Genomic DNA, 25615 nt, shown 5'->3' on the forward strand with positions numbered 1-25615 from the left:
TGTGTCCTGCCCCGTACACCTGCTGCTGTGTCCTGCCCCCTCACACCTGCTGCTGTGTCCCGCTCCTCACACCTGCTGCTGTGTCCTGCCTCTCACGCCTGCTGCTGTATCCTGCCTCTCACACGTGCTGCTGTATCCCGCCCCTAACACCTGCTGCTGTTTCCTGCCCCTCACACCTACTATTGTGTTCCGCTTCTCACACCTACTGCTGTATCCCATCCCTCACACGTGCTGCTGTGTTGTGCATCTTTCGCCTGCTGCTGTGTCCTGCCCCTCACACCTGCTGCTTTGTCCGGCCCCTTACACCTGCTGCTGTGTCCTCCCCCTCACACCTGCTGCTGTGTCTTTGTTTAGAAGCTCTTGTCCGTTTTTTCAAGAATGAAGAAGGATATAATCATAATCTATTAAGAAGTTATTCAATTTATTCTACATTTGATGATACAGTTACGATGAATAAAAAAGTTTGAGTTGTAAGCATGTTGATGCCAAAAGCTCTAGAATCCTTTTTCTCATGGTGAGGTGAAAAGAGATTTGCATAATACTCATACTACCCTAACCACTAGCCAAAAGGAACTGAGCGTAGTGAATTTCTCAATAAATTCGTCAAAGGCAATGTTGTGATTAGTCATTTTGGAAGAAAACCAGGCAGGAGCCGGAGGTGGGTGTGGCGTAGTGCGTCATCATCACTTGGCGTTGTGCGTACTCGTAGTACCTCATCAATAATGATGTATGACGAAATTCTCAAACAACCATTTGGGTCTGTGTTTCACACTTCAGGAAACTTAGGTTGTTGTTAGTCTGAGTGTGGCAAGAAAGCATCAATATTGCCGGAGGAATGATTGTAAGTTCAAGGACGGGGAATAAGGAAGGGATGGAGAGAACGTTGCAGAATGATCTCCCTCTCTCATGACAAACTTCATGCAAGAGGATGTGTACCTGTACCCTGACATCAACCACTCAGGTGTGGGACTGACTACCTACTATCTTCTGATGTAGCTTATCCCAGTCTATCTATGTCCAGTCTTACAAGAGAATATAATACTGAAAATACTGCATTAATTCGTAACTGTGGCACAGGAGGAGGAGGAAGAGGAGGAGGAGGAGGAGGAGCCTACTGGCTCAAATCATGAGAACCTGTGGGCCAGCCGGACTTCCCCGAGCCAGGAGGAGGTCCGTCTCTCACTATTCCCGTACAGTATACACCTTAAAACACTCGACCTCAGGTCGGCCCTCTCACTGGTCATGTACAGTATACACCTTAAAACACTCGACCTCAAGTCGGCCTCTCACTGGTCATGTACAGTATACACCTTAAAACACTCGACCTCAGGTCGGCCTCTCACTGTTCATGTACAGTATACACCTTAAATCACTCGACCTCAGGGGTTTGGAAAGCGCCTTCCCCACTTTTTGTATTTCAGCTTCTGAGAGATGGAACAGAAGGGCTAGGCGGCGCGTGGGGAGTGCTCTTCCTCCTCCTCCAAGGCTCAAGCTGGGTCATCTGAATGTGTGGGGACGTAAACAAAATGAGAAGGCAAAAGACATAAGTAGCATGTTTGAGGAAAGGAATATGAATTTTTGGCCCAGAGTGAAACAAAGCTGAAGGGCAACAGGTCTTATAGGAGTGTTTGAAAGAGTGTAAGAAAGTGAGAGCTCCAGACTAATGTGTGTAAAAATGAAAATGGATCACGTGAGATGGGTGATTATGTAGTTGGCCATAAGAAGAATGATCATAAGAAGCAGATGTTTAAGGTTCAGCTCAGTGAGTGTGTCAGCAATTTTGATGCAAGAGACTGGGTATTAGTAATGGGCAATATAAATGCGAAGGTGAGTAATGTAGCAGTTGAGGGTATAATCAGGGGGCATCGGGTATTCAGTAATGCCAGTGGAAAGATGAACAGCTTGTGGAGTTGTGTGCTGCAAAAGGGCTGGTGATTGGGAATACCTGACTTAAAAAGAGGGACATGCACACGTAAATTGTTGGATTACGTACTAAATGATAGGCGTGCAAAAGAGAGACTTCTGGGTGTGGCTGTGTTGAGATGAACAGCTGGTGGGATGTCTAACCATCACCTTTTGGAGACGATGGGTGAAAATTTGTGGAGGTTTTCGAAATAAAGAGGAAACGTAATGGGTGACATAAGAGTGGTGAAAGTAAGTGAGCTTGGAAAAGAGAATTGTGCAAAGAAATGCCAGGAGAGATTGAGTGTATGATAACAAAAGGTGAGAGTAAAGATGGGAGGTATATGGGGAAGCAGTACTGACATGTGCGAGAGATGCATTAGGGAAGCGGGCAAGTTAGAAAAGGTAGTGAGTGGTGGGATGAAGAAGTAAAGTTAATAGTGAAAGAGAAAAGAGAGACATATGGGCGGCACTTATAGGGGAGGAGTACAAATGATAGCTGGATGTATAAGAGAAAGCTGCAGGGGGTTAAATGGAAGGTACAGAGGTAATAGAAAAAGGGCAAATTAGAGTACGATTGAGCGGATATCATAAAACTTTAGGGAGAACACGAGTTTTTGGAAGGAGGTTAATAAAGCGCAAAAAAAAGAGAGAACACATGGGAACATCAGTGAAGAGGGCAAATGGGAAGCGGTAATAGGTAGGTATGAAGTGAAGAGGAGATGGACTTAGTATTTTGAAGGACTGCTGAATGTGTTTGATGACAGAGTGGCAGAAGTTGGGTGTTTGGGTCGGGATTTTGTGCACAGTGAATCATGGAGAGAATTTTAGTGAAGAAAGAAGAGGTGATGAAGCCTTATGTAAGATGAAATGTAGCAATGCGGCTGAAGTGGATGATATTGCACTTGAATCTTTTAAGAAAGGGATGACTGTGTTGTTGTTTAGGCAGTTAGAATTTGATTGTAAATGTGGATCAAGGGGGACAAAGGTAACTGTTCAAATTACAGAGGTATAAGTTTGTTGTGTGTACCTAGTAAGTTCAATAAGGGGGCAGGGATCGAGAGAGTGATGGCATGTGCAGAACATCAGACTATGGAGGACCATTGTGGTTTCATAAGTGGTACATGATGTGTGGATTAGGTGTTTGCTTGAAAGAATGTGTGTCAGAAATACTTAGAGAAATAGAATTTGTGTGTGGCATTTTTGGATCTGGAGGAAGCATATGTTAGGGTTGACAGCAATGCCTTGTGGAAGATCTTAACAATATATGGTGTGAGAGGAAAGCTGCTAAAAGCAGTGAGAAGTTTTTTTAAGGGTGTAAGGTATGCGTACGTGTAAGAAGAAAGGGGAGTGAGTGGTTTCAAGTGAAGATCGGTCTGAGGAGAGGGTGTGTGATGTCACCATGACTGTTTAATTCTTTTAAGGATAGGGTGGTAAAGGAGGTAAATGCAAGAGTCTTGGAGAGAGGGGCGAATATGCAGTCTGTTAGGTATGAGAAGGCCTGGGAAGTGCGTTAGTTATTTCCTGATGTCATAGTTTTGGTGCAGACCGAGTGAGAAACTGCAGAAGTTGTTGACTGAGATTGGGATAGTGTGTGAAAGGAGGAAGCTGAGAGAAAATGTGAATAAAAGTAAGGTTACCAGGTTTAGCAGGGTAGATAAAGATAGTTGTGTTTCACTTTGATGGAAGAAAAGTTGGAAGAAATGAGGTGTTTTAGATACGGTGGAGTGGACACGGCGGTAAATGAAACCATGGAAACAAAAGTGAGTCATATTGTAGGTGAGGAGGCAAACTTCTGGAAGCATTAAAGAATGAGTGGGAAAAGATTTCGCTATTCAGAAGGACGAAAATGGGTAAGTTTGAAGGTACAATAGTCCCAACAATGTGGTAGGGATGTGAGGCATGGGATGTAGATAAGGATGTGCAGAGTGTGGATGTGTTGGAAATAAAATGTTTGAGGATAATGTGTGGTATGAGGTGGTTTGGTTGAGTAAGTAATAGAGGGTAAGAGAGGGGTGTGATAACAAAAAGAGTGCGGTCGAAAGAGCAAAGAGGATGAGCTGAAAATGTTTGGACATATGGAAGAAATAAATGAAAAAAGGTTAACAAAGAGGATATATGTGTCAGAAGAGGAGGGAACAAGAAAAAAGGAAAAGACCCAATTGGAGGTGGCAGGATGGAGTGAAAAAGATTTTGAGGAATCGGGGCCTGAACCTTGAGGAGGGTGAAGGGCGTGCACGGGACAGTGAATTGGAACGATATGGTTTACAGGGGATAGGGGAGAAAGAATACTTCGCACACATTCCCTGTGTTGTCGTAGAAAGCGAATAAAAGGGGAGGGAGAGGGGGGGGGGCTTGAAATACCCCCCTCCAGTTTTAAATTTTCCAAAGGAAGAAACAGAGAGGGTGGCCAAGTGAGAATATTTCCCCTAAGGCTCTGTTCTTAACGCTACCTCGATAACGAGGGAAATTGCGAATATGTATGAAAGAAAAAGATATATATATATATATATATATATATATATATATATATATATATATATATATATATATATATATATATTTTTTTTTTTTCTTTTTTTTTTTGCTTTGTCGCTGTCTCCCGTGTTTGCGAGGTAGCGCAAGGAAACAGACGAAAGAAATGGCCCAACCCACCCCCATACACATGTATATACATACGTCCACACACGCAAATATACATACCTACACAGCTTTCCATGGTTTACCCCAGACGCTTCACATGCCCTGATTCAATCCACTGACAGCACGTCAACCCCGGTATACCACATCGCCCCAATTCACTCTATTCCTTGCCCTCCTTTCACCCTCCTGCATGTTCAGGCCCCGATCACACAAAATCTTTTTCACTCCATCTTTCCACCTCCAATTTGGTCTCCCTCTTCTCCTCGTTCCCTCCACTTCCGACACATATATCCTCTTGGTCAATCTTTCCTCACTCATTCTCTCCATGTGCCCAAACCATTTTCAAAACACCCTCTTCTGCTCTCTCAACCACGCTCTTTTTATTTCCACACATCTCTCTTACCCTTACTTTACTTACTCGATCAAACCACCTCACACCACACATTGTCCTCAAACATCTCATTTCCAGCACATCCATCCTCCTGCGCACAACTCTATCCATAGCCCACGCCTCGCAGCCATACAACATTGTTGGAACCACTATTCCTTCAAACATACCCATTTTTGCTTTCCGAGATAATGTTCTCGACTTCCACACATTCTTCAAGGCTCCCAGAATTTTCGCCCCCTCCCCCACCCTATGATCCACTTCCGCTTCCATGGTTCCATCCGCTGCCAGATCCACTCCCAGATATCTAAAACATTTCACTTCCTCCAGTTTTTCTCCATTCAAACTCACCTCCCAATTGACTTGACCCTCAACCCTACTGTACCTAATAACCTTGCTCTTATTCACATTTACTCTTAACTTTCTTCTTTCACACACTTTACCAAACTCAGTCACCAGCTTCTGCATTTTCTCACATGAATCAGCCGCCAGCGCTGTATCATCAGCGAACAACTGACTCACTTCCCAAGCTCTCTCATCCCCAACAGACTTCATACTTGCCCCTCTTTCCAAAACTCTTGCATTCACCTCCCTAACAACCCCATCCATAAACAAATTAAACAACCATGGAGACATCACACACCCCTGCCGCAAACCTACATTCACTGAGAACCAATATATATATTTATTATACATAATCGCTGATTCCCGCGTCATCGAGGTAGCGCCAGGAAACGGACGAAGAATGGCCCATCCACTCATCTGCACATATATATATATATATATATATATATATATATATATATATATATATATACACATGTACATATTCATACTTGCTTGCCCTCATCCATTCCTTTCGCTACCCCGCCCCACAGGAAAACAGCATCGATATTCCCTGCTACAGCGAGGTAGCGCCAGGAATACAGACAAAAATGCCACATTCATTCACACAGTCTCTAGCTGTCGTGTGTAATGCACCGAAACCACAGCTCCATATCCACATCCAGGCTCTCTCTCTCTCTCTCTCTCTCTCTCTCTCTCTCTCTCTCTCTCTCTCTCTCTCTCTCTCTCTCTCTCTTCATTCTTCAGGTACTATTATGGACTGTGTTCTATCGAGCTGTCTGCATTTGTATTCGCCCCCAGCCCTTGGACCAGCGGCACGCGTTTGGTTGTTACTTGAAGCAGTTTCTGTGATCAGCCACTCGAAAATTGACAATTATACAATTTCATCTCTCGAGGCGTTTAACATGGAATTATTTTTCTCCTCTTGTCTTTCCCTTTTTTAATGACCATTCTAGACCAAAATCACATAGATATAATATTATTCCCCTATTGTTTCATTGACTCTTCATACCAGGCTAGATGCATTCTAAAACAGGCTTCTGGTTAAGAATCACATAGATTTATTGTAAAAAGAATTTTGTAAAGAAGTTTTGCTAGTTCAATCTTAATATTTTTCATTGTAGCTTTGATAAGATACTAACAAATCAATATTTAGCTGAATTTCATAATGCCCACCGAAGCAACAATGAAAGACTGTGAAATATGGTTGCGGTACTCGTTTCCTCAAAATGAGTACACAAACTAAACTATTCATTTTTATCCTTTCTCTCATCTTCGAGTTGGCTCTTGATATTTTTTTCCATACCTATAATCCGAAGTGGCCATGATTGAGGCTTATATTACTCGTACCAAGTCAGCTGCTATAAGAAAAGTAATGTAATGTCTTAGGTCTTTTCCTTTTTCCACGAAAGTTATCGTATGCTAGTGCAGCGATCGAATTAGTAATGGAAGTTTTAAAAGTTTTTTGTCCGTCGGAGGTTTATACGCCCGAGGGGAGGGAGTGATACAGAAACGCCCCCTTCTACCAATCTTTTTGATGTCATTTACTTTGTAATTTTCGAAAAGGCAGATTGATTAAGTTGTTATAATGGTTATTTCTAATTTCATGACAGTTTTCCCTTTATATATTTACAGAAATAAGTAAAATGTAAATAGAATTACTATCCATATGCATTCTATATACATTCTATTTATTTCGTATTCTAATCAGAGACTGGCACGAAATCCTTTCATGGGCCTATGACCAAGTCCATGTTGTAGCAGAATTTGGATGAAATCGAAGAAGGTATAAGTCTTCCCGGAGACGTGATAGAATATATCATATGATATATTGGAAGCCATGATGGACTCCCAGAGTGCTTCTTGATATACTCTAGCGATGCTATTTTGTTTCAATATTTGTTGTTTAGGTTCATGGTGTTGATAGTGTTGTTGACAAATGTCAGATGACTGTTTCCAATGTTCGTTTATTATTTAGGTGAGTAAACACTGTCTTTTTAAGTGACTGTGAATGCCAGTGTTCATCCATAACAGTAAAGCGAATTTCAGGCAATTTATTTGCTTTATGGATCAGTTACTAGGTTTGTAGCAAATATTTTAAGCAGACAACGATAACTGTTTTCTAAGGACTTCGCTTCGGCTTAAACCAGTCTGCACAGATCCTTAGAGGAAATGCAGATTCACTTATTTTTGTTTGTGGTTTATTACGGGCTCATTCGTGAGTAAAACTTCAGGCAGTTGTTTATCAATGAAATTAATATGCGCGATCATATTTTGTCTTTAATAAGATAGTGTTGCAGTGCTCGAGATTCGACAGTTTCTGGTTTGTATCTTTAGAATTTCACCACCCCATTATTAAAGTACAATTTTTTTAATTGAAGCAAACTGAATTGGCATGTTTGCAGCGGCGTTTCTTCCTGTTACCCACAACACACCAAGAACATAGTACAGCCATCATACCTTATGTATCCTTAATGTTTTAAAATAGAGTAGGTGAGGAAAGTTATTTTACAAATGTGACACCGGTAAGTAAGGTTATTCTCTCATTTCTCTGTGCCACCTTATTTGCAGTTTTACCGACATCATATAGAAGAATAGACGTTGGAAGTAAGTAAAAACTAAAATCTGTGAGAAGGGTATGAACATAATGATAAAAATTTTCACAAAGGTATTTGATTAATTTAGGCAGGGGTCATCATCGGATAACTCTTGCTCATAACTTGTTTCTCTCAAAATGTACCTGGGTGATTTATAAGATGACTCTTTTTTTCAGATTTGTAAAGAATGTCTTAGTGTTAAGTATGTTTTAATCATATCTTTTTAATTCTGTTAATTGTGTATGTTTGTGCTGTAACCATATTAACTGTGAAATTAGTAGATTTGCTTGTTTATTGGTAGGATTGAAAATTATTTATCTCTTGTGCCACCCTTCTTGCAGTTTTATTGACTTACATAATAGAAGAATGGTTGTTAGGAATATATTGTCAAAAATTAACAGACATATTGGGGAATGAAGAAAAAAATTATAGTTTTAAAATTTTTTCTCTAATAAGACGAGCATAATGCCGCTTCTTTTGGAGTTTCACTTATGTTAATGACTTGTAAGAGAAACTTTTCTCTAAGGGTATTGTAGTGATTACATCATTGACTAGACAGTGCTAATGGGTAATATATTATTTTGCTGGCAAGTTGCCATATATATATATTTTATTTATTATACTTTGTTGCTGTCTCCTGCGTTAGTGAGGTAGCGCAAGGAAACACAAAAGAATGGCCCAACCCACCCACTCACACGTGTATATACATACATGTCCACACACACACACACGTACGTACCTATACATCTCACCGTATACATATATATACACACTCAGACATATACATATAATAACATGTACATAATTCATACTGTCTGCCCTTATTCATTCCCGTCACCACCCCACCACACATGAAATGACAGTCCCCTCCCCCCGCATGTGCGTGATGTAGTGCTAGGAAAAGACAACAAAGGCCACATTCGTTCAAACTCAGTCTCTAGCTGTCATGTATAATGCACTGAAACCACAGCTCCTTTTCCACATCCAGGCCCCACAAATCTTTCCATGGCTTACCCCAGATGCTTCACATGCCCTGGTTCAATCCATTGACAGCACATCTGTTCCGGTATACCACATCGTTCCAATTCACTCTATTCCTTGCACGCCTTTCACCCTCCTACAGATCACTCAAAATGTTTTTCACTCCATCTTTCCACCTCCAATTAGGTCTCCCACTTCTCCTCGTTCCTCCACCTCTGACACATATATCCTTTTGGTCAATCTTTCCTCACTCATTCTCTCCATGTGACTAAACCATTTCAAAACACCCTCTTCTGCTCTCTCAACCACACTCTTTTTATTACCACACATCTCTCTTACTCTTTCATTACTTACTCGATCAAGCCACCTCACTCCACATATTGGCCTCAGACATCTCATTTCCAGCATATTCACCCTCCTCCGCACAACTCTGTTTATAGCATACGCCTCGCACCCATATAACATTGTTGGAACCACTATTCCTTCAAACCCATTTTTGCTTTCCAAGATAACGTTCTCGACGTCCACACACTTTTCAACACTCCCAGCACTTTCACCCCCTCTCCCACCCTGTGATTCACTTCTGCTTCCATTGTTCCATCCGCTGCCAATCCACTCCCAGATATCTAAAACACTTCACTTCCTCCAGTTTTTCTCCATTCAAACTCAGCTCCCACTTGACTTGTCCTTTAACCCTACTGTACCTAATAACCTTGCTCTTATTCACATTTACTCTCAGCTTTCTTCTTTCACACACTTTACCAAACTCATTCACCAGCTTCTGCAGTTTCTCACATGAATCAGCCTCCAGCGCTGTATCATCAGCGAACAACAACTGACTCTTTTCCCAAGCTCTCATCCACATCAGATTGCATACTTGCCCCTCTTTCCAAAACTCTTGCATTCACCTCCCTAACAACCTCATCCATAAACAAATTAAACAACCATGGAGACATCACGCACCCCTGCTGCAAACCAACATTCTCTGAGAACCAATCACTCTCCTCTCCTCCTACACGTACACATGCCTTACATCCTCGATAAAAACTTTTCACTGCTTCTAACAACTTGCCTCCCACACCAAATATTCTTAATACCTTACACAGAGCATCTCTGTAAACTCTGTCATATGCCTTCTCCAGATCCATAAAATGCTACATACAAATCCATTTGCTTTTCTAAGTATTCCTCACATACATTCTTGAAAGCAAACACCTGATCCACACATCCTCTACCACTTCTGAAACCACACTGCTCTTCCCCAATCTGATGCTCTGTACATGCCTTCACCCTCTCAATCAATACCCTCCCATATAATTTCCGCCACTCTTCAGGCACCTCAGCATGAGTCATACATACATTGAATAACCTTACCAACCAGTCAACAATACAGTCACCCCCTTTTTTATTATATTCCACTGCAATACCATCTAAACCGCTGCATTGCGGCTTTCGGACATTTTACTACCTCTTATCTGTTTACCAAATCATTCTCCCTAACCCTCTCACTTTGCACACCACCTTGACCAAAACACCCTATATCTGCCACTCTGTCATCAAACACGTTCAACAAACCTTCAAAATACTCACTCCATCTCCTTCTCTCATCACCACTACCTGTTATCACCTCGCAGTAGCCCCCTTCACTGATGTTCCATTTGTTCTCTTGTCTTACGCACTTTATTTACCTCCTTCCAAAACATCTTTTTATTTTCTATTTTATTTTTTTTATTATACTTTGTCGCTGTCTCCCGCGTTTGCGAGGTAGCGCAAGGAAACAGACGAAAGAAATGGCCCAACCCACCCCCATACACATGTATATACATACGTCCACACACGCAAATATACATACCTACACAGCTTTCCATGGTTTACCCCAGACGCTTCACATGCCCTGATTCAATCCACTGACAGCACGTCAACCCCGGTATACCACATCGCTCCAATTCACTCTATTCCTTGCCCTCCTTTCACCCTCCTGCATGTTCAGGCCCCGATCACACAAAATCTTTTTCACTCCATCTTTCCACCTCCAATTTGGTCTCCCTCTTCTCCTCGTTCCCTCCACTTCCGACACATATATCCTCTTGGTCAATCTTTCCTCACTCATTCTCTCCATGTGCCCAAACCATTTTCAAAACACCCTCTTCTGCTCTCTCAACCACGCTCTTTTTATTTCCACACATCTCTCTTACCCTTACTTTACTTACTCGATCAAACCACCTCACACCACACATTGTCCTCAAACATCTCATTTCCAGCACATCCATCCTCCTGCGCACAACTCTATCCATAGCCCACGCCTCGCAGCCATACAACATTGTTGGAACCACTATTCCTTCAAACATACCCATTTTTGCTTTCCGAGATAATGTTCTCGACTTCCACACATTCTTCAAGGCTCCCAGAATTTTCGCCCCCTCCCCCACTCTATGATCCACTTCCGCTTCCATGGTTCCATCCGCTGCCAGATCCACTCCCAGATATCTAAAACATTTCACTTCCTCCAGTTTTTCTCCATTCAAACTCACCTCCCAATTGACTTGACCCTCAACCCTACTGTACCTAATAACCTTGCTCTTATTCACATTTACTCTTAACTTTCTTCTTTCACACACTTTACCAAACTCAGTCACCAGCTTCTGCATTTTCTCACATGAATCAGCCGCCAGCGCTGTATCATCAGCGAACAACAACTGACTCACTTCCCAAGCTCTCTCATCCCCAACAGACTTCATACTTGCCCCTCTTTCCAAAACTCTTGCATTCACCTCCCTAACAACCCCATCCATAAACAAATTAAACAACCATGGAGACATCACACACCCCTGCCGCAAACCTACATTCACTGAGAACCAATATATATATTTATTATACATAATCACTGATTCCCGCGTCATCGAGGTAGCGCCAGGAAACGGACGAAGAATGGCCCATCCACTCATCTGCACATATATATATATATATATATATATATATATATATATATATATATATATACACATGTACATATTCATACTTGCTTGCCCTCATCCATTCCTTTCGCTACCCCGCCCCACAGGAAAACAGCATCGATATTCCCTGCTACAGCGAGGTAGCGCCAGGAATACAGACAAAAATGCCACATTCATTCACACAGTCTCTAGCTGTCGTGTGTAATGCACCGAAACCACAGCTCCATATCCACATCCAGGCTCTCTCTCTCTCTCTCTCTCTCTCTCTCTCTCTCTCTCTCTCTCTCTCTCTCTCTCTCTCTCTCTCTCTCTTCATTCTTCAGGTACTATTATGGACTGTGTTCTATCGAGCTGTCTGCATTTGTATTCGCCCCCAGCCCTTGGACCAGCGGCACGCGTTTGGTTGTTACTTGAAGCAGTTTCTGTGATCAGCCACTCGAAAATTGACAATTATACAATTTCATCTCTCGAGGCGTTTAACATGGAATTATTTTTCTCCTCTTGTCTTTCCCTTTTTTAATGACCATTCTAGACCAAAATCACATAGATATAATATTATTCTCCTATTGTTTCATTGACTCTTCATACCAGGCTAGATGCATTCTAAAACAGGCTTCTGGTTAAGAATCACATAGATTTATTGTAAAAAGAATTTTGTAAAGAAGTTTTGCTAGTTCAATCTTAATATTTTTCATTGTAGCTTTGATAAGATACTAACAAATCAATATTTAGCTGAATTTCATAATGCCCACCGAAGCAACAATGAAAGACTGTGAAATATGGTTGCGGTACTCGTTTCCTCAAAATGAGTACACAAACTAAACTATTCATTTTTATCCTTTCTCTCATCTTCGAGTTGGCTCTTGATATTTTTTTCCATACCTATAATCCGAAGTGGCCATGATTGAGGCTTATATTACTCGTACCAAGTCAGCTGCTATAAGAAAAGTAATGTAATGTCTTAGGTCTTTTCCTTTTTCCACGAAAGTTATCGTATGCTAGTGCAGCGATCGAATTAGTAATGGAAGTTTTAAAAGTTTTTTGTCCGTCGGAGGTTTATACGCCCGAGGGGAGGGAGTGATACAGAAACGCCCCCTTCTACCAATCTTTTTGATGTCATTTACTTTGTAATTTTCGAAAAGGCAGATTGATTAAGTTGTTATAATGGTTATTTCTAATTTCATGACAGTTTTCCCTTTATATATTTACAGAAATAAGTAAAATGTAAATAGAATTACTATCCATATACATTCTATATACATTCTATTTATTTCGTATTCTAATCAGAGACTGGCACGAAATCCTTTCATCGGCCTATGACCAAGTCCATGTTGTAGCAGAATTTGGATGAAATCGAAGAAGGTATAAGTCTTCCCGGAGACGTGATAGAATATATCATATGATATATTGGAAGCCATGATGGACTCCCAGAGTGCTTCTTGATATACTCTAGCGATGCTATTTTGTTTCAATATTTGTTGTTTAGGTTCATGGTGTTGATAGTGTTGTTGACAAATGTCAGATGACTGTTTCCAATGTTCGTTTATTATTTAGGTGAGTAAACACTGTCTTTTTAAGTGACTGTGAATGCCAGTGTTCATCCATAACAGTAAAGCGAATTTCAGGCAATTTATTTGCTTTATGGATCAGTTACTAGGTTTGTAGCAAATATTTTAAGCAGACAACGATAACTGTTTTCTAAGGACTTCGCTTCGGCTTAAACCAGTCTGCACAGATCCTTAGAGGAAATGCAGATTCACTTACTTTTGTTTGTGGTTTATTACGGGCTCATTCGTGAGTAAAACTTCAGGCAGTTGTTTATCAATGAAATTAATATGCGCGATCATATTTTGTCTTTAATAAGATAGTGTTGCAGTGCTCGAGATTCGACAGTTTCTGGTTTGTATCTTTAGAATTTCACCACCCCATTATTAAAGTACAATTTTTTTAATTGAAGCAAACTGAATTGGCATGTTTGCAGCGGCGTTTCTTCCTGTTACCCACAACACACCAAGAACATAGTACAGCCATCATACCTTATGTATCCTTAATATTTTAAAATAGAGTAGGTGAGGAAAGTTATTTTACAAATGTGACACCGGTAAGTAAGGTTATTCTCTCATTTCTCTGTGCCACCTTATTTGCAGTTTTACCGACATCATATAGAAGAATAGATGTTGGAAGTAAGTAAAAACTAAAATCTGTGAGAAGGGTATGAACATAATGATAAAAATTTTCACAAAGGTATTTGATTAATTTAGGCAGGGGTCATCATCGGATAACTCTTGCTCATAACTTGTTTCTCTCAAAATGTACCTGGGTGATTTATAAGATGACTCTTTTTTCAGATTTGTAAAGAATGTCATAGTGTAAAGTATGTTTTAATCATATCTTTTTAATTCTGTTAATTGTGTATGTTTGTGCTGTAACCATATTAACTGTGAAATTAGTAGATTTGCTTGTTTATTGGTAGGATTGAAAATTATTTATCTCTTGTGCCACCCTACTTGCAGTTTTATTGACTTACATAATAGAAGAATGGTTGTTAGGAATATATTGTCAAAAATTAGCAGACATATTGGGGAATGAAGAAAAAAATTATAGTTTTAAAATTTTTTCTCTAATAAGACGAGCATAATGCCGCTTCTTTTGGAGTTTCACTAATGTTAATGACTTGTAAGAGAAACTTTTCTCTAAGGGTTTTGTAGTGATTACATCATTGACTAGACAGTGCTAATGGGTAATATATTATTTTGCTGGCAAGTTGCCATATATATATATTTTATTTATTATACTTTGTTGCTGTCTCCTGCGTTAGTGAGGTAGCGCAAGGAAACACAAAAGAATGGCCCAACCCACCCACTCACACGTGTATATACATACATGTCCACACACACACACACGTACGTACCTATACATCTCACCGTATACATATATATACACACTCAGACATATACATATAATAACATGTACATAATTCATACTGTCTGCCCTTATTCATTCCCGTCACCACCCCACCACACATGAAATGACAGTCCCCTCCCCCCGCATGTGCGTGATGTAGTGCTAGGAAAAGACAACAAAGGCCACATTCGTTCAAACTCAGTCTCTAGCTGTCATGTATAATGCACTGAAACCACAGCTCCTTTTCCACATCCAGGCCCCACAAATCTTTCCATGGCTTACCCCAGATGCTTCACATGCCCTGGTTCAATCCATTGACAGCACATCTGTTCCGGTATACCACATCGTTCCAATTCACTCTATTCCTTGCACGCCTTTCACCCTCCTACAGATCACTCAAAATGTTTTTCACTCCATCTTTCCACCTCCAATTAGGTCTCCCACTTCTCCTCGTTCCCTCCACCTCTGACACATATATCCTTTTGGTCAATCTTTCCTCACTCATTCTCTCCATGTGACTAAACCATTTCAAAACACCCTCTTCTGCTCTCTCAACCACACTCTTTTTATTACCACACATCTCTCTTACTCTTTCATTACTTACTCGATCAAGCCACCTCACTCCACATATTGGCCTCAGACATCTCATTTCCAGCATATTCACCCTCCTCCGCACAACTCTGTTTATAGCATACGCCTCGCACCCATATAACATTGTTGGAACCACTATTCCTTCAAACCCATTTTTGCTTTCCAAGATAACGTTCTCGACGTCCACACACTTTTCAACACTCCCAGCACTTTCACCCCCTCTCCCACCCTGTGATTCACTTCTGCTTCCATTGTTCCATCCGCTGCCAAATCCACTCCCAGATATCTAAAACACTTCACTTCCTCCAGTTTTTCTCCATTCAAACTCAGCTCCCACTTGACTTGTCCTTTAACCCTACTGTACCTAATAACCTTGCTCTTATTCACATTTACTCTCAGCTTTCTTCTTTCACACACTTTACCAAACTCATTCACCAGCTTCTGCAGTTTCTCACATGAATCAGCCTCCAGCGCTGTATCATCAGCGAACAACAACTGACTCTTTTCCCAAGCTCTCATCCACATCAGATTGCATACTTGCCCCTCTTTCCAAAACTCTTGCATTCACCTCCCTAACAACCTCATCCATAAACAAATTAAACAACCATGGAGACATCACGCACCCCTGCTGCAAACCAACATTCTCTGAGAACCAATCACTCTCCTCTCCTCCTACACGTACACATGCCTTACATCCTCGATAAAAACTTTTCACTGCTTCTAACAACTTGCCTCCCACACCAAATATTCTTAATACCTTACACAGAGCATCTCTGTAAACTCTGTCATATGCCTTCTCCAGATCCATAAATGCTACATACAAATCCATTTGCTTTTCTAAGTATTCCTCACATACATTCTTGAAAGCAAACACCTGATCCACACATCCTCTACCACTTCTGAAACCACACTGCTCTTCCCCAATCTGATGCTCTGTACATGCCTTCACCCTCTCAATCAATACCCTCCCATATAATTTCCGCCACTCTTCAGGCACCTCAGCATGAGTCATACATACATTGAATAACCTTACCAACCAGTCAACAATACAGTCACCCCCTTTTTTATTATATTCCACTGCAATACCATCTAAACCCGCTGCATTGCGGCTTTCGGACATTTTACTACCTCTTATCTGTTTACCAAATCATTCTCCCTAACCCTCTCACTTTGCACACCACCTTGACCAAAACACCCTATATCTGCCACTCTGTCATCAAACACGTTCAACAAACCTTCAAAATACTCACTCCATCTCCTTCTCTCATCACCACTACCTGTTATCACCTCGCAGTAGCCCCCTTCACTGATGTTCCCATTTGTTCTCTTGTCTTACGCACTTTATTTACCTCCTTCCAAAACATCTTTTTATTTTCTATTTTATTTTTTTTATTATACTTTGTCGCTGTCTCCTGCGTTTGCGAGGTAGCGCAAGGAAACAGACGAAAGAAATGGCCCAACCCCCCCCCCCCATACACATGTATATACATACGTCCACACACGCAAATATACATACCTACACAGCTTTCCATGGTTTACCCCAGACGCTTCACATGCCTTGCTTCAATCCACTGACAGCACGTCAACCCCGGTATACCACATCGCTCCAATTCACTCTATTCCTTGCCCTCCTTTCACCCTCCTCCATGTTCAGGCCCCGATCACACAAAATCTTTTTCACTCCATCTTTCCACCTCCAATTTGGTCTCCCTCTTCTCCTTGTTCCCTCCACCTCCGACACATATATCCTCTTGGTCAATCTTTCCTCACTCATCCTCTCCATGTGCCCAAACCACTTCAAAACACCCTCTTCTGCTCTCTCAACCACGCTCTTTTTATTTCCACACATCTCTCTTACCCTTACGTTACTCACTCGATCAAACCACCTCACACCACACATTGTCCTCAAACATCTCATTTCCAGCACATCCATCCTCCTGCGCACAACTCTGTCCATAGCCCACGCCTCGCAACCATACAACATTGTTGGAACCACTATTCCTTCAAACATACCCATTTTTGCTTTCCGAGATAATGTTCTCGACTTCCACACATTCTTCAAGGCCCCCAGGATTTTCGCCCCCTCCCCCACCCTATGATCCACTTCCGCTTCCATGGTTCCATCCGCTGCCAGATCCACTCCCAGATATCTAAAACACTTCACTTCCTCCAGTTTTTCTCCATTCAAACTCACCTCCCAATTGACTTGACCCTCAACCCTACTGTACCTAATAACCTTGCTTTTATTCACATTTACTCAACTTTCTTCTTCCACACACTTTTCCAAACTCAGTCACCAGCTTCTGCAGTTTCTCACATGAATCAGCCACCAGCGCTGTATCATCAGCGAACAACAACTGACTCACTTCCCAAGCTCTCTCATCCCCAACAGACTTCATACTTGCCCCTCTTTCCAAAACTCTTGCATTTACCTCCCTAACAACCCCATCCATAAACAAATTAAACAACCTAAATTTCAGTAATACTCTCTCACCTCAACTCTCATTTGCCCTCTTTTTCACCTCTTGCACTTTTCTCTTGACTTTCGGCCGCTTTCTTTTATACATCTCCCAGTCATTTGTATTATTTCCGTGCAAAAATTGTCCAAATGCCTCTCTCTTCTTTTTCACTAATAATCTTACTTTTTCATCCCACCACTCACTACCCTTTCTAATCTGCCCACCTCCCACGCTTCTCATGCCACAAGCATCTTTTTTCCATTCTGTACTCAATCTCTCCTGGTACTTCCTCACACAAGTCTCTTTCCCAAGATGACTTACTCTCACCACTCTCTTCACCTCAACATTCTCTCTTCTTTTCTGAAAACCTCTACAAATCTTCAACTCTGCCTCCAGAAGATAATGATCATTTCCCAAGATGACTTACTCTCACCACTCTCTTCACCCCAACATTCTCTCTTCTTTTCTGAAAACCTCTACAAATCTTCAACTCCGCCTCCAGAAGATAATGATCAGACATCCCTCCAGTTGCACCTCGCAGCACATTAACATCCAAAAGTCTCTCTTTTGCGTGCTTATCAACTAACACGTAATCCAATAACTTACATACGTATACTTATGTATATCTGTCTTTTTAAACCAGGTATTCCCAATCACCAGTCCTTTTTCAGCATATAAATCTACAAGCTCTTCGCCATTTCCATTTACAACACTGAAATGCCCCATGTATGCCAATTATTCCTTCAACTGCCACATTACTCACCTTTGCATTCAAATCACCCATCACTATAACCCGGTCTCGTGCATCAAAACTAGTAACACACTCACTCAGCTGCTCCCAAAACACTTGCCTCTCATGATCTTTCTTCTCATGCCCAGGTGCATATGCACCAATAATCACCCATCTCTCTCCATCCACTTTCAGTTTTACCCATATCAATCTAGAATTTACTTTCTTACACTCTATCACATACTCCCAGCACTCCTATTTCAGGCATAGTGTTACTCCTTCCCTTGCTCTTGTTGTGTCACTGACCCCTGACTTTACTCCCAAGACCTTCCCAAACCACTCTTCCCCTTTACCCTTGAGCTTTGTTTCACTCAGAGCCAAAACATCCAAGTTCCTTTCCTCAGAGATACTACCTATCTCTCCTTTTTTCTCATCTTGGTTACATCCACACACATTTAGACACCCCAATCTGAGCCTTCAATGAGGATGAGCACTCCTTGCGTGACTCCTTTTTCTGTTTCCCCTTTCAACATTATTTTTTTTATTTGCTAACGAGTTTCCAACATCATTTTATTTCCTTTTTGTGTCACCTGTAGGGTGTGCAGAGGTAAGCTAGGGGCAGTGGCTGGAGGTAAAGCTGTGCGATTTACACTTCAGGTAGATTGCCTCATCCTGCCTGGTAAAATTGTGAGGTTGGTACAGGTGAAAAAGATCAAGAGATGAAGAGAATTTATGAAAACTTAATATAACTTTCCTGAGCAGATGACAGTTACCATAGTTTTGATGGTATTTCAAAAATAATTAGTAATATTTTCTCATGGTTTAATTTAGGTGCTGGGAGCTTTTCTTTCTGGGTATGAGTGCATTCAAACATGAACAGACTGTGTACCATGAACATTCTTATCACACAGTAGAGGACAACAGTGTCACATATATTTAAGCATGGAAGTATAAGATGAATCTCAGCAGCAAAGGTAAGTTAGGTGAGATTTTCTTAGGTTCCATTGATTTCTAGAAGTGTTTCACCTACTCATATGACAAATAAACTCCACATTCTCCTTTAGTTTCATAGCCCTCCGTACTATTGACATATTATTTACTTCTTTCTTTCGTACTTGTTCATCCAATCCCATGTTGGCTTTAGTGCAGGAACAGACAAAGAAAAAGCCTCATTCACTCACATCCTATTTCTCGCTTTCATGTCCATTGCACCAAAACCAAAGTGCCATATTTACAACTAGGCCCCTCAGCCCTTTCCATATTATCTCCCTGCTGGTCCATATGACTGGGTCATTCCATTGACTGCTTGTCAACCCCTGCATAACCCCGTGTAACACATCATCCCAATACAGTCTATCCTGTGTAAGCCTTTCACCCTCCTGTATGCCCAGATCCTTAGAACTCAAAATCTTTTTGAGTAGATCATTCCATCTCTAATTTGATCACCCCCCCTTCTCCTTGTTCCCTTCACTTTTGACTCTAACATTCTCTATGTCAGTCTCTCCTCACTCATTCTCTCAATATGCTCAGACCATATTAATACACCGTTTACAGCTCTTTCAACTGCACTCTTCCTATTACCACACCTCTCCCTTACTGTTTTACTGCTTACTACATAGCTACACTAAAAAGTAAATCATTCATCATCACCATTACTAGTACAGCAAACTTGTTTAGGATGTGTTCCATCATTATAGGGAAGAGTAGATGTCTGTGATATTGGTGATTTTATATTTGTGATGCTATTTTTGGTCTTACTTTTTTTTTACATGCATTTACTTGTAAACGACTACTCTGTACTATAACACCAAGTAGCAGATTGTGAATTAACATCGCCATTATGAAACGAGTTTATTGGGATACTTACTACTGCTATTGGGTAAATATTTATGATTTATGACGTGCTGTCAGTGGATTGAATCAAGGCATGTGAAGCGTCTGGGGTAAACCATGGAAAGCTGTGTAGGTATGTATATTTGCGTGTGTGGACGTATGTATATACATGTGTATGGGGGGGGGTGGGCCATTTCTTTCGTCTGTTTCCTTGCGCTACCTCGCAAACGCGGGAGACAGCGACAAAGTATAATAAAAAAAAAAAAAAATATATTTGAAATTATTATTTTGGGTCTTGAGGTGTTAACAAGTAGTGGTGATGTGAGAAGGAGATGGAGTGAGTATTTTGAAGGTTTGTTGAATGTGTTTGATAATAGAGTGGCAGATATAGGGTGTTTTGGTTGAGGTGGAGTGCAAAGTGAGGAGGTTAGGGAGAATGATTTGGTAAACAGAGAAGAGGTAGTAAAAGCTTTGCGGAAGATGAAAGCCGGCAAGGCAGCAAGTTTGGATGGTATTGCAGTGGAATTTACTAAAAAAGGGGGTGACTGTATTGTTGACTGGTTGGTAAGGTCATTTAATGTATGTATGACTCATGGTGAGGTGCCTGAGGATTGGTGGAATGCTTGCATAGTGCCATTTTACAAAGGCAAAGGGGATAAAAGTGAGTGCTCAAATTTCAGAGGTATAAGTTTGTTGAGTATTCCTGGGAAATTGTATGGGGGGATAAAAGTGAGTGCTCAAATTACAGAGGTATAAGTTTGTTGAGTATTCCTGGGAAATTATATGGGAGGGTATTGATTGAGAGGTTAAAGGCATGTACAGAGCATCAGATTGGGGAAGAGCAGTGTGGTTTCAGGAGTGGTAGAGGATGCGTGGATCAGGTGTTTGCTTTGAAGAATATATGTGAGAAATACTTAGAAAAGCAAATGGATTTACTTGTAGCATTTATGGATCTGGAGAAGGCATATGTTAGAGTTGATAGAGATGCTATGTGGAAGGTATTAAGAATATATGGTGTGGGAGGCAAGTTGTTAGAAGCAGTGAAAAGTTTTTATCGAGGATGTAAGGCATGTGTACATGTAGGAAGAGAGGAAAGTGATTGGTTCTCAGTGAATGTATGTTTGTGGTAGGGGTGTGTGATTTTTCCATGGTTGTTTAATTTGTTTATGGATGGGGTTGTTAGGGAGGTGAATGTAAGAGTTTTGGAAAGAGGGGCAAGTATGCAGTTTGTTGTGGATGAGAGAGCTTGGAAGAGTCAGTTGTTGTTCTCTGATGATACAGCTCTGGTGGCTGATTCGTGTGAGACTCTGCAGAAGCTTGTGACTGATTTGGCAAAGTGTGTGAAAGAAGAAAGTTAAGAGTAAATGTGAATAAGAGCAAGGTTATTAGGTACAGTAAGGTTGAGGGACAAGTCAGTTGGGAGGTAAGTTTGAATGGAGAAAAACTGGAAGAAGTGAAGTGTTTTAGATATCTGGGAGTGGATTTGGCAGCGGATGGAACCATGGAAGCGGAAGTGAATCATAGGGTGGGGGAGGGGGCGAAAGTTCTGGGAGCGTTGAAGAATGTGTGGAAGTCGAGAACATTATCTCGGAAAGCAAAAATGGGTATGTTTGAAGGAATAGTGGTTCCAACAATGTTATATGGGTGCGAGGCGTTGGCTATAGAGTTGTGCGGAGGAGGGTGGATGTGCTGGAAATGAGATGTTTGAGAACAATATGTGGTGTGAGGTGGTTTGATCGAGTAAGTAATAATAGGGTAAGAAAGATGTGTGATAATAAAAAGAGTGTGGTTGAGAGAGCAGAGGAGGGTGTTTTGAAATGGTTTGGTCACATGGAGAGAATGAGTGAGGAAAGATTGACCAAGAGGATATATGTGTCAGAGGTGGAGGGAGCGAGGAGAAGTGGGAGACCAAATTGGAAATTTTGAGTGATCGGGGCCTGAACATGCAGGAGGGTGAAAAGCGTGCAAGGAATAGAGTGAATTGGAAGGATGTGGTATACAGGGGTTGACATGCTGTCAATGGATTGAAACAGGGTGTGTGAAGCGTCTGGGGTAAACCATGGAAAGTTCTGTGGGGCCTGGATATGGAAAGGGAGCTGTGGTTTCGGTGCATTATACATGACAGCTAGAGACTGAGTGTGAACGAATGTGGCCTTTGTTGTCTTTTCTTAGCGCTACCTTGTGCACATGTGCGGGGATGGGGTTGTTATTTCATGTGTGGCGGGGTGGCGATGGGAATGAATAAAGGCAGACATTATCAATTATGTACATGTTCACATATTTATATGTCTGTGTGTGTATATATATGTATATATTGAGATGTATAGGTATGTATATGTGCGTGTGTGGACGTGTACATATATACATGTGTATGTGGGTTGGTTGGGCCATTCTTTCATCTGTTTCCTTGTGCTATCTCGCTAATGCGGGAGACAGCGACAAAGTAAAATAAGTAAAAATATAAATAATGTTTGTTTATAAGTGATTGTTCTTTTGTATGTATCTAAAAGTAAATCTTATACCAGTATCACATTTACAAAGCAAGTTTGTTGAATCCTGCTATAAATATTTACTTATTTACCTGTGTTAGATTAGAAAAGCTACTGATGTGAGGTGTGGGGAAGTAATCTCAGTGAACTGGCATTGCCAGATAATGCACAAGAAAGTTTGGTTTGCACCTTTAACTTGACATGTCTGCAGACCCAGAAGTGGGATGTTATTGAATTTTAAAGCTTTGGATGGATAGTGGATTCATTGTACACCAGCATAAGTTTTCTGGAGGACACATTGAGACATCTGTGCATGAGTTAATAATTTAAGCTTTTTTTTTTTTTCTAGAGAAGTATGGAAGAGTGTTCCAGCCTGAGGTCAAGTGATTCTGCAGGTACCAGTGAAGAGTATGAAATTGTGGAGAGTCTTACAGTTCACGACTCTGAACCCCAATTGAACATAGCTAACGACGGCAATATGGAGGACTTAAAGCAGGAGCTCAGAGAGGTATTTTCCTTGTACCATCATAATCTAAATCTATGTTTTACAATTTGTAGTCATACCTTCACCCTTTCAGTCAATACCCTCCCATATAATTTCAACACACCTTTATCCCCTTTGCCTTTGTACAATGGCACTATGCATGCATTCCACCAATCCTCAGGCAATTCACCATGAACCATACATTGAATATTCTCACCAACCAGTCAATGTATACATATATATACACACACAGACATATACATATATACACATGTACATAATTCATACTGTCTGCCTTTATTTATTCCCATCGCCACCTCACCACACATGGAATAACAACCCCATCCCTCCTCATGTGTGCGAGGTAGCGCTAGGAAAAGACAACAAAGGCCACATTCGTTCACACTCAGTCTCTAGCTGTCATGTAATAATGCACCGAAACCACAGCTCCCTTTCCACATCCAGGCCCAACAGAACTTTCCATGGTTTACCCCAGACCCTTCACATGCCCTGGTTCAATCCATTGACAGCACCTCGACCCCAGTATACCACATCGTTCCAATTCACTCTGTTCCTCGCACACCTTTCACCCTCCTGCATGTTCAGGCCCCGATCACTCAAGATATTTTTAACTCCATCTTTCCACCTCCAGTTCGGTCTCCCACTTCTCCTCGTTCCCTTCACCTCTGACACATATATCCTCTTGGTCAATCTTTCCTCACTCATTCTCTCCATGTGACCAAACCATTTCAAAACACCCTCTTCTGCTCTCTCAACCACACTCTTTTTATTACCACACATCTCTCTTACCCTATTATTACTTGCTCGATCAAATCAAATATTGTCCTCAAACATCTCATTTCCAGCACATCCACCCTCCTGCGCACAACTCTATCCATAGCCCACGCCTCGCAACCGTACAACATTGTTGGAACCACTGTTCCTTCAAACATACCCATTTTTGCTTTCCGAGATAATGTTCTCGACTTCCACACATTCTTCAAGGCTCCCAGAATTTTAGCCCCCTCCGCCACCCTATGATTCACTTCTGCTTCCATGGTTCCATCCACTGCCAAATCCACTCCCAGATATCTAAAAACACTTCACTTCCTCCAGTTTTTCTCCATTCAATCTTACCTCCCAATTGACTTGACCTTCAACCCTACTATACCTAATAACCTTGCTCTTATTCACATTTACTCTCAACCTTCTTCTGTCACACACTTTGCCAAACTCAGTCGCCAGCTTCTGTAGTTTCTCACATGAATCAGCCACCAGCGCTGTATCATCAGCGAACAACAACTGACTCACTTCCCAAGCTCTCTCATCCACAACAGACTGCATACTTGCCCCTCTTTCCAAAACTCTTGCATTCACCTCCCTAACAACCCCATCCATAAACAAATTAAACAACCATGGAGACATCACACACCCTTGCCGCAAACCTACATTCACTGAGAACCAATCACTTTCCTCTCTTCCTACACGTACACATGCCTTACATCCTCGATAAAAACTTTTCACTGTTTCTAACAACTTGCCTCCCACACCATATATTCTTAATACCTTCCACAGAGCAACCTCTATCAACTCTATCATATGCCTTCTCCAGATCCATAAATGCTACATACAAATCCATTTGCTTTTCTAAGTATTTCTCACATACATTCTTCAAAGCAAACACCTGATCCACACATCCTCTACCACTTCTGAAACCACACTTCTCTTCCCCAATCTGATGCTCTGTACATGCCTTTAACCTCTCAATCAATACCCTCCATATAATTTCCCAGGAATACTCAACAAACTTATACCTCTGTAATTTGAACACTCACCTTTGTTCCCTTTGCCTTTGTACACTGGCACTATGCAAGCATTCCGCCACTCCTCAGGCACCTCACCATGAATCATACATACATTAAATAACCTTACCAACCAGTCAACAGTACAGTCACCCCCTTTTTTAATAAATTCCACTGCAATACCATCCAAACCTGCAGCCTTGCCGCCTTTCATCTTCCGCAGAGCTTTTACTACTTCTTCTCTGTTTACCAAATCATCCTCCCTAACCCTTTCACTTTGCACACCACCTCGACCAAAACACCCTATATCTGCCACTCTATCATCAAACACATTCAACAGACCTTCAAAATACTCACTCCATCTCCTTCTCACATCACCACTACCTGTTATCACCTCCCCATTAGCCCCTTTCACTGAAGTTCCCATTTGTTCCCTTGTCTTACGCACTTAATTTACCTCCTTCCAAAACATCTTTTTATTCTCCCTAAAATTTAAGGATACTCTCTCACCCC

General features: G+C 41.3%; 1 protein-coding gene across 6 annotated transcripts in view; it reads left to right on the plus strand.

Annotated features, from left to right (window-relative positions):
- The first annotated feature begins 7477 nt into the window (after positions 1-7477).
- LOC139748664 (rab GTPase-activating protein 1-like) overlaps positions 7478-25615 on the plus strand; it is a 158869-nt gene continuing 140731 nt past the window's right edge. For 3 of the 6 annotated variants that reach the window (XM_071661927.1, XM_071661923.1, XM_071661928.1), the window contains exons 1-2: positions 13237-13364; positions 23166-23324. In XM_071661927.1, the coding sequence (XP_071518028.1) occupies positions 23172-23324 (153 nt within the window). In that variant the 5' untranslated portion in view covers positions 13237-13364; positions 23166-23171. Of the gene's footprint in view, positions 7497-13236; positions 13365-19095; positions 19187-23165; positions 23325-25615 lie in introns of those variants that run through there. The other 3 variants (XM_071661926.1, XM_071661929.1, XM_071661924.1) reach the window with 3 other exon arrangements.

The sequence above is a fragment of the Panulirus ornatus genome, chromosome 5 (genome assembly GCF_036320965.1).
Source record: "Panulirus ornatus isolate Po-2019 chromosome 5, ASM3632096v1, whole genome shotgun sequence".
NCBI classification, from domain to species: Eukaryota; Metazoa; Arthropoda; class Malacostraca; order Decapoda; family Palinuridae; genus Panulirus; species Panulirus ornatus.